At 42.0% G+C, this 9,873-nt stretch overlaps 1 protein-coding gene across 7 annotated transcripts in view; it reads left to right on the forward strand.

Annotated features, from left to right (window-relative positions):
• Positions 1 to 9,873, forward strand: part of Ptpn13 (protein tyrosine phosphatase non-receptor type 13) — a 192,125-nt gene that overhangs the window by 120,950 nt on the left and 61,302 nt on the right. For 3 of the 7 annotated variants that reach the window (XM_031337024.1, XM_031337025.1, XM_031337029.1), the window contains 4 exons: positions 2,139 to 2,301; positions 6,672 to 7,086; positions 7,232 to 7,326; positions 9,208 to 9,264. In XM_031337024.1, the coding sequence (XP_031192884.1) occupies positions 2,139 to 2,301; positions 6,672 to 7,086; positions 7,232 to 7,326; positions 9,208 to 9,264 (730 nt within the window). The remainder of the gene's footprint in view (positions 1 to 2,138; positions 2,302 to 6,671; positions 7,087 to 7,231; positions 7,327 to 9,207; positions 9,265 to 9,873) is intronic. The other 4 variants (XM_031337026.1, XM_031337028.1, XM_031337030.1 and 1 more) reach the window with 2 other exon arrangements.

Consider the following 9,873-nt stretch of genomic DNA (forward strand, 5'->3'; position numbering starts at 1 on the left):
TTGGGTGTTTATTCTAGATCCCAGTCCTGCTGCCTTGGCTGTTTATTCTAGATCCCAGTCCTGCTGCTGTTGGCTGTTTATTCTAGATCCCAGTCCTGCAGCTTTTTTGAAGATTGAGTAGATTCTACCTTTTATGCTAATCAATAGATTTCTGTGGATTTTATTGTCTTTGAGAACTATGTGGCAGTAGTTAAGGGGTACATTTGTTAGGGAAAAAAAATAGCCAGCCTCTGAACAGTTCCGAGGTGTGCCCATAATCCAGATTCTGGTTTAATGTCATTGTATTTTAACCTATTCTCAAACTTGCTGGGTTTTATTTTTAACAATGTGAAATCGGGTTCCATCCTAGAGATTCAGGAGCAGCAATATCTACCTAGAACTTAAGAATGTTGCTCTATGCCGGGCGGTGGTGGTGCACGCCTTTAATCCCACCACTTGGGAGGCAGAGGCAGGTGGATTTCTGAGTTCGAAGCCAGCCTGGTCTACAGAGTGAGTTTCAGGTCAGCCAAGGATATACAGAGAAACCCTGTCTCGAAAAAAACAAAAAAAACAAAAAAAAACAAAAAAAGGAAGAATGTTGCTCTAATTTACTGCATTTATTATAATGTCTTTCTCTTTTTTTCTCTTTTTTATTGTTGCATTTTGTTTATGGTATTAGTATTAGTTTCTAATTAAAAGTATAAAGGTCTTTTATTTTATTTTATTTTATTAATATGAGTACACTGTAGCTATTTTCACACACACCAGAGGAGGGCATCGGACCGCTGGAAGAGCAGTCAGTGCTCTTAACCGCTAAGCCATCTCTCCAGCTCAAGTGTAAAGATCCTTAATGTAAATTTATATAAGAAGTATATTTAAAATTTTATACATCAGTAAGGCCACAAGTGTTTTGGTAATATTCTTGTATTATAATTTTGAGCTCTTATTAAATTTGACTTTTCGGTGCCTATTTCTATGTTTGAAGTAAAGATAGTAGAAACTAATTTGCATAGTAGGTAATAGGTGAACTAGAATCTAACTGCATTTATTAAATATCCATTATTTGCTATGTCTTCTGGCTTGTTAGATGCATCTTTCAAGAAATATCAGCCAAATGAAATTGGTTTATTATTTTTCTACTTTTCTTGAATGTGGTAAAAATGGCTATCTCTGAATACTAAAGTATTTAGTGTATCAAGCTGTATTATCTCATATCACTTCGGTCATATGTATCTTTACTATCCCCACCCCCTTCTTGTTTAGGAGGCTGTGTGCTCATGCTGCCAACCCTGGTCCTGAGTTCCTAGGCTCAAGTTCTTCTCTTATCTCCTCCTCCCATGTACCTGGGAATGCAGGGATGTACCACCCCTGTCCAGCTACCTCCATTTTCCTTGACTTCCCAAATGTGCCACCACACCTTTGTAGCACCTAGATTCTCCTTAGCTGAATCATAACTCTTAACATTACTGCTAATTTTTAAAATGTCTTTTTTACAGTTATTTACTCAGATCACTGAATGTATTGTTCTTATCATTTTTATTAATAATTCACAAACATTCCCATCAACTCATAGTATAAATATGATTTCTAAAACTTAAGTCAATTTCTGAAGGAAAATGTTTAAAATATATACATCCATGAACACTGCCTTACAGTAACACTGGATACTTTAAGATTTATTTGTTTTTATTTTATGTGTATGGGCGTTATGCCTACATGCATTATCTGTGCCACCTGCAATCAGTACCCATGAAGGCCAGAAGAAGTTGTAGGGTCCCCTAGGTTGGAATTACACCTAGGTACTAGGTGCTAACAGCCAAGTCCTCTGTAAAAGCAGCCATGGCTTTAACCATTGACCCAGCCTCCCCACTCCCAGCCCCCCCACCAGTATATTAAATTTTTCTTGATGATGAATGGAGTAAAATGTGATTGAAGCTACAATTGCTGAAAGTGGCAGTTAATACTAATTTATGTGTCAACTTTGTTTAGTTATAGAATTATAGTTCCTACATTTATATATGGTATCAGTTAAAGGACATTTATCTTCATGAATGGAAATATAAATATCTCTATGTGTTAGTTATAGATTAAAATATTTGGTCATACAGAAAGTCGTGGGAAAACGTCCTAAAGACAAATACCTCTGGTTCCTATTACAGAAGAAGAAAATCACGTTACAGAACACGTCAGATGGAATCAAGCATGCGTTCCAGACAGACAACACTAAGGCATGCCAGTACCTGCTGCACCTGTGCTCCTCCCAACATAAGTTCCACCTGCAGATGAGGGCACGGCAGAGCAACCAGGATGCCCAAGACATAGGTGAGGGGGCACGGCCTGCTTCACACAGCCTGCACCAGGGCATATGCATGATTTCTACCACACATTTTTAAAAGAAACTCAGAAAGTGTTTAGGATGAAACCTTGCGGAACATCCCTTTGTCTAACTTAAGTATACAAAGTTGTCAAGCCAGCGTCCTCTTCACTTGGAAAACAGTACTACAGAGAAGCATGGACTCTTCAAAAATGTTTACAAGGGTTAAACAAGGGTGTTTACAAGGGATAGCCATGCTGGACGCTACAACTGTGAAATGATAGTATCCAGGGAGTTTTTAAATTATCCTACTTCATACATGTGAGTATTTTGCCTGACTGTATACCACATGTGTGCAGGGCCCACAGAAGCCAGAAAAGAGAATCAGGTCCTCTGGAAGTGTCGTTACAGATGGTTGTGAACCATCCTGTGTGCTGGGAATCAAACCTGGGTCCTATGGAAGGGCAGCTAGTGCTCTTAACTTCAGAGCCATCTTAATGGATGATACCACCGTGTGGGCTCTAGGATCGACATGACTCATAAGAGAAAGGCCTGAGCTCTGAGAGGTGACAGGTGACTTGGATATGAAGGACAAATATTAGATAGTTTGGAGATCAGTGTGGGAAGGAGCATGGCAGACAGGGTCTAGGGAGGGCAATTGGTACCCCAGCAGTGAATCATCCCTGTCTGGAGGCTGTGGTAAGTAACCATAGCAACCAGGACAGTGGGTTTTCAGCTGCAAAAATAACCCGATTCTAGACAGGAATCTCTCATACGTGGCTGAGACTTAGAGCTGATTACACACAACCACACGTTGAGATTAAAGTGACTTGAAATTGCTTCTTTCTAGTAAATCCTTGCAGACGTCAGTGGATCACTCTGAAGTGTGTGAGTTCAGGTTTAGTAACATACACGGGTGACCTATGTTCTGGATGCTTTTCTGGGACTTTCTCATTCTGACGTCTTACAGGAAAGGGTTTTCCCGTCGCGTGGCCTAGGGGCAGATGCTGCGAGTATGTATTTCTTACCTCTCAGGATTAAAGTGGGGACCATGGGTTCCCTAAGGAAAAGATTCTGGGGGCTTATGGGAACCTGCAAAATCACAATCTTTGGAAGTTGAGTCCCCAGGATCTGCATTTTAACCTAATTGTCTCATATATAATTTTAAAAATACGATAGCCATGATTTTTAACAAATTACCTTTTATTTTCTTACTTTGCTAAAAATTGTATGTGCTTTTATATAAGTACAACAGGGTACCAGTCCTATTATAGCTATCAGCATTCCTGCTTGGATCAATGCTCAGTACGAACCGTGAACGGTCAGATCTTTTAAATGTGATAGAGTGGGGGAATCGGAAGAGAAAAGTCTCAAGTTGAATCTTGCCCAGAATTTCACAGAAAGTACAACTTGTGTCTTCCTGATCCAGATTTCTGGGGGGACCAAAAATGTTTGATATTTTTCAGTTTTTGAGAGGTCAGAATATCTGCAGACACATTAGGAGGTATGTGTGAAGGATGGGCTTTAACACTAAAGAGAGCCTGCCTGTCTCATCTTCATGCTACACGCGTGAGCCTGTAGGTAACTTTACATGCTCCCTTTTGTGTTCTGACTGAAATCTGTCAAAGGAAGTCAAGCACTGAGCTACCATTTGAAATGTCTGTTCAGCACTCAAAGTTTCAGCTTAGAGGACTTTGGATTTTAGATTTTCACATTAGGGGAATGCTTGACTATAGTCATGCATGATTATCATCTAAAGTAAAATTTCTTATGTTTAAACTGTTAGAGAGACTCAGCAACCTTAGTCATGCTTCAAAAGTTGTTTCTTAGTCCTTCAGTCTGTAACTTACTGTTACAGTGATGATTTATGTATCAAAGGGTAGTTACAAAGTAACATTCATACTTATAGAGCTCTTTAAGTGTCTCCAGCAGACCAGGCTTGGCCATATATAGGATGGAAATGTGCTTGTCACACATATAAGGTCCAGTGTTCAATCCTCACCAGGTTTTCCTCAGTCCCTCTACTACTCACCAGCAATATGGTGCTGGGAGGAATCGTGGTAGTAGAAGAAGCAGTAGATGCTACACTGGCACTGTGCTGTATGCTTCTGTGCTGTACAGTGCATGCCGCGCAGTAGGAGCATGGTCTTGTACGAATGGCCTTAGGAAAGAAACTGAATTTTCAGAGTCTCACTTTCTTTCTCCACAAAAGCGAGCACTCTGCATATTTCATAAACTCAGTCCAGGTTTCAGATAGCTAGGTATCCCGAACTCATGGTGAAAACACTTGAAGATGGCATTGTTTGTATACTTTCCCATATTTTATAAAAACCTCCAAAGGAATTATGCCCCAGCTTTGAGTTGAATTAGAAGGAGCCATGTAGTTACCTATCTGAATGAAACAAGTGAGAATTACTAGCACAGGAGGTTGGTGGACTAACACATGTGTGTCACCTATTAATACTGAAGAATGTTAATTTTTTAAAAACCCTGGAGCCGTTAAGTCCCAGTTTTACTAATAAGGAAATGGGTTCTGAGTAGAAACTGCCTCCTGTAATTAGATGACAGAGTAACTAGATGACAGAGTCCAGTGTAGGGTGCAACCTTGGTCTCCTCATGGCTAGCCGTGCTGCTCCTGTTTCAAGAGTTTAGATATGGCTGATTTTCATAGAATGAAGAAACAAATCATTTACTGAGTACTTACTATTAGGTAGCAAGTACTGAGGACTAACAATAAATGAAGTCTACTGTCAGAGTAGCCTACGGGAACTTCAACAACAGGAGGAAGTGCTAAGGGACCGAGCAAAGGCAGTCCGGATTAGAAGGGACAGGTCGCAGGCTTCATGTGCAGCTACAAGGCTGCAAGCTTCAGTCTGAAGCAGAGCACTGGCTCGGATTGTCTCAGCTGTTGGTCCATGCTGACGTATTCCAGCAGAAGGCAGTGGGATGGATGAGATCAGCAATGGCTACACTCAGATCCTGTGTCTCTGGGAGCTGGGAGCATTTGAAAGGGACTGTCCTTGCCATGTTAGGAGACAAAACCTAACTGAACTGGTCACCACTATTGCTGCCATCTTTGGTGTTTTCCATCTTTGAATTGATTGTTTTCTTCTTAGACTAAAGAATCTTATAGTAAAAGAGAATACAAACAATGTTAACCGCTCTAATAAAACCCACATACTAAGTTTAAGATGATTGTGAATTCTGTGGTATGAATGAAGATCTTGAATTCTGCTTCCATCATGGACAAGGACCACTGCCCCTGGTGATAGTGAGGCATCGTAACTCAAGACTCATTTTGATTCATGAATATTGAAATCACAGTGCTTTTCTACCCATTGTCTACCTAAAATTAAACACTCTTCATCTTGTGGGCATTAGAGGATAAGCGAGATGGCATCTAAGTCATCTGTCTGACACGCCATCACACCTCACCACAGATAGAATGCACCCTACCCTATAGTCACAGTGGGGCCATGTATGGTCCAGTTAGCCTAACTCACAAACAGCAGATCATCTGAAGCTCTGCTGCTTACTCATCTGCATGTGATCCAATGGTTCCGCTAAGAGCTTCAAATGTCAGATACTGCTGCAATGATGGGAAAGAACCAAGGGCTTGACCTAAACATTTTCTAAGCTCAACTCCTAAAAGCAGGCTTTTGGTCGTCTTTGATTAGTAAGCAGATGTTAAGTATAGCCACTTCTGTGTTTATAGATGAAAAGGGGAAGGCTGGGTTTCTTTGACTGTCCTCATTTATTTGGAAGATGGGGTTGGCATAGCAGTGATGTAACGTGAGAACTCATCCTAAAGGCTTATCACAGCATTGCTGAGCTTCAGCTTGTATGGCGTACAGTTGTGGTGGTACTCACTCATAGTTCCTTGGTGTAGTCACAGAGAGCTATACCATCTTCTCAGTCCGCACTAAGCTTTTAAAAATACAGCAGTGATGAAGGACTTCTCTGGGTAAAGCTCTCCTCCATGGATCCAGACACAGCAACCCATCTGCTCTTCTCTCCCCTCCTCCCCATTCTTAGTTTGCTGGTATTTTAGCAAAGACAATATGAGTGAGACAATATGAGTGTTAAATGTCCCCTGTAGTTGTGGAAAGCCATAAGGGCCGGCCTATGTCACAGATGTCACAGGATGAAGGAGAGTTCGTAGGTAAAGCAGGAAATGCTTAGGTTTAGGCCGGTGAAAGATCAGAGGATGGAGAGATGTGTGAAAGCAGAACCGTGTAACTCTTTCTGAAACCCTCAGTTGTGCCAACTCTACAGCTACCGGCTAGTGCTTGAAACCTGCATGCTATATCTCACCTATTAAAATAACTCTTCTCACAAAGGTGTTTCCATCATGTAAAGCAATCCTATTTCCTTGTAGAGAGAGCTTCGTTTAGGAGCCTGAACCTGCAAGCAGAGTCTGTTAGAGGATTTAATATGGGCCGCGCAATCAGCACGGGCAGTCTGGCCAGCAGCACCTTCAACAAACTTGCCGTCCGACCCCTGTCAGTTCAAGCTGAGATTCTGAAGAGGCTGTCCAGCTCAGAGTGGTCGCTTTACCAGCCACTGCAAAACAGTTCAAAAGAGAAGAATGACAAAGCTTCCTGGGAGGAAAAGCCTAGAGGGATGAGCAAATCGTATCACGATCTCAGTCAGGCCTCTCTCTGTCCTCATCGGAAACAGGTCATTAACATGGAGTCCCTCCCACAAGCCTTTGCGGAGCTGGTGGGAAAACCATTGTACCCGATGGCAAGACCTGACACAGAGTCACTGGCAGGACTCCCAAAGCTTAATAAGTAAGAGCACGATTGACTAACCCAAAGTAGTTCCTTTTAAATCCCTCCTGTCATGCATTTGTTTTCGTTTAGACGTTTTATTATTTTCACAGTATTCTTTTTGCATTGACACTCCCCCCTCCCTGCCTTCCTCTTCCCTCTGTAGTTCAAAGTCTGTTGCCAGTTTAAATAGAAGCCCCGAAAGGAGGAGCCATGAATCAGACTCATCCATTGAAGACCCTGGCCAAGCATATGTTGTAGGTCAGCACTGCCAAGCTTTCCTCTTTTGTTCTCCCATAGCTCATGCACTAGTGAAGCAAGCAAAGCCTTGCTGACTGCCAGTCTGTTGCTGTGGATTCTGTCTTCTCACTCAGACTGTGAATGCCTAATGCCTCAAATAAAAACCTGAGTGAATTTGGGACTGCTTCATGCCAGCACTCCTTAGGTTGCTCTTGGTTGGGGAGGCCAGGAGCACCCTAGAGAGCAGCCGGGCCTCGCACACAGCACTGCTGTGCCTTGGCCACTTCACACGAGCCTCTGGGAGTGGGCTCTGACAGTGCTGTGCTTGCTTTTTGAAGGATAAAGTAGGTTTCTTTTAGTTTAAAATCAGGTTTATGGCCTCCAAAACCTTAGGTAGCTTTATGCAAACCTCTGTGGTTGATAGTTGGCAATTTTTAATTGGCTTAACTATTTTTTAGATTTTACCTACTTGTTACTTGGGGCCTTTTAATTACCTTAGATTTTGAAATTGTGTGACTCTGAGTGCGGTGCAGTGGTGTACTCCTGTAATTGCAGCATAAGAGACTGAAGTCAGAAGATTGTGAGTTCAAGACCAAGATAGCAAGACCCTGTCCCCATTAACGGGATGGATGGAGGCTATTTCTATGAAAGGGTATATCCACGTTTGTGTGCGTATATCTGAACATCACCATAAGTTGAACAGTTCTTTGCCTCGTGCATCTTAAAAAGGAAATCCCAGTGAAGCCCCATTAAGAAGCATCGGTATTCAAGCCCAGAAAGCTAGGCTACTGCCCAGATTGTTAGCAGCTGAAGGGACAGGGAGAAACAGGACCCCACCTAATGTGTCATTTTTCTCCTTAGAAGCAAAGTTGAGCCCTAATTGTCTGAAGCCCTAATTACTTTTCATTTTGTAGTTTGATAGGAGACATATAAAATAAAGGAAGTCATATGAGAAGTCTACACGGTAGTTGATAGGTATTTGTCGCATGCTGCACGACTTTGTGAATGGAGGCATTGACGTCTTTCAGAGATTATGCTATCGTCAATTGAAATAGAATCAGTGGAAAAGACTGGAGCAGTTACAAGGTGCAATTTTATCCCATAGGCTTACCTTATATCGAAAAATAGAGTAAGAGCATTTCAGGAAATGATTTTCACATTATGCTTCCATATAATGAGGTCTCACGTACTGTAAGCCTCCGCCATCAGGAAGGCTTTGGTGTATGTGAAGGTCTCTGATACATCAGTCGGAGTTCTGGCTGTTCTTAAGAAGCCTGGTTAGCCTGCTCTGGGACGGCATGACATATGGTCCCAGCACCTCTGGGACGGCATGACATACGGTACCAGCACCTCTGGGACGGCATGACATATGGTCCCAGCATCTCTGGGAGGGCATGACGTATAGTCCCAGCACCTGTGAGGTAGAGGCAGAGGGCCGAGAGTTTAAGGCTATATAGTGGGTTTGAAGCTAGCCTAGGCTAAATGGGACCCTGTCTCAAAAAAAGAAAAGCAGAGTAGAGACTCAGAGATAAAGTGAACCTGTAAGATCTACTTAATTTTCTGAATTGATTTTTTTTATCCATTCTCATTATTAAATTTTCTTTTAACATTGTACAACTCATCTCATTATGAATGTTTCACATTTGATGTATCTAACTGTTATTGTCAGAAACAGCACATTCAAGTTTAAATTTATGGGCCTAAACAAGTAAATATGCTTAATTACTATTTGAAAATAGTAAGTATGCCTCTGGTGGTAAGACATATCTCTCAGTGCAAATCAAGGAAAACAATGCTGCCTTAATGTTTCGTTGATTTTTGTGAATTTTTCAGAAAAAAAAAATTACTTCTATAGTTTCTGGCCACTTTATAAAATGTCTAATAATTTAATTTACATCACAGGAATGAGTTTGCCTAGTTCTGGAAAATCTTCATCCCAAGTCCCCTTTAAAGACAATGGTAGGTGTCCAAGCTGGTCTCCCTAATCTCCATCATACCCTCTCTATATCTTGTTCTGTACATAATGATCTGGACGTAAGTGTGGGGATTGTCCCATGCCAAGGATTTAGGCCTGTGTCACAGTAAAAGGGCGTGGTGTTCTTCCATATCATGGCAATGTGCTAGCACCTGTTTTTTCGCTACTGCTAATAAAGGAAATGAATGAGAGGTAAGGAGAGGACATTGCTGGGAAGGCCAAGATGGTAGTCAGGGGAGAGAAAGTCTTGAGGTAATTCAGAGGGGGTGCTTGGGCTAATGTTGTTGTTGTTGTTTCAAATACCAAAGGAGTGTGCTCAAGGGCCTCACGGAGGACTTTCTCACAGCAGAAGAGGTGAGCATTTTAGATTAGGAGCACAGTTTGATTAGAGACATGGAAACATAAGCAGAACTAATACCAAGAGTGTTGGTGCAAAAGTTCATGGGGCCCAGTGAGGTCAGAGGACACAGCAGTGTTGGTGCAGAAGCTCATGGGGCCCAGTGAGGTCAGAGGACACAGCAGTATTGGTGCAGAAGCTCTCAGGGCCCAGTGGGGTCAGAGGACACAGCAGTGATGGTGCAGAAGCTCTCAGG

The sequence above is a fragment of the Mastomys coucha genome, unplaced genomic scaffold (genome assembly GCF_008632895.1).
Source record: "Mastomys coucha isolate ucsf_1 unplaced genomic scaffold, UCSF_Mcou_1 pScaffold22, whole genome shotgun sequence".
Classification (NCBI taxonomy): Eukaryota; Metazoa; Chordata; class Mammalia; order Rodentia; family Muridae; genus Mastomys; species Mastomys coucha.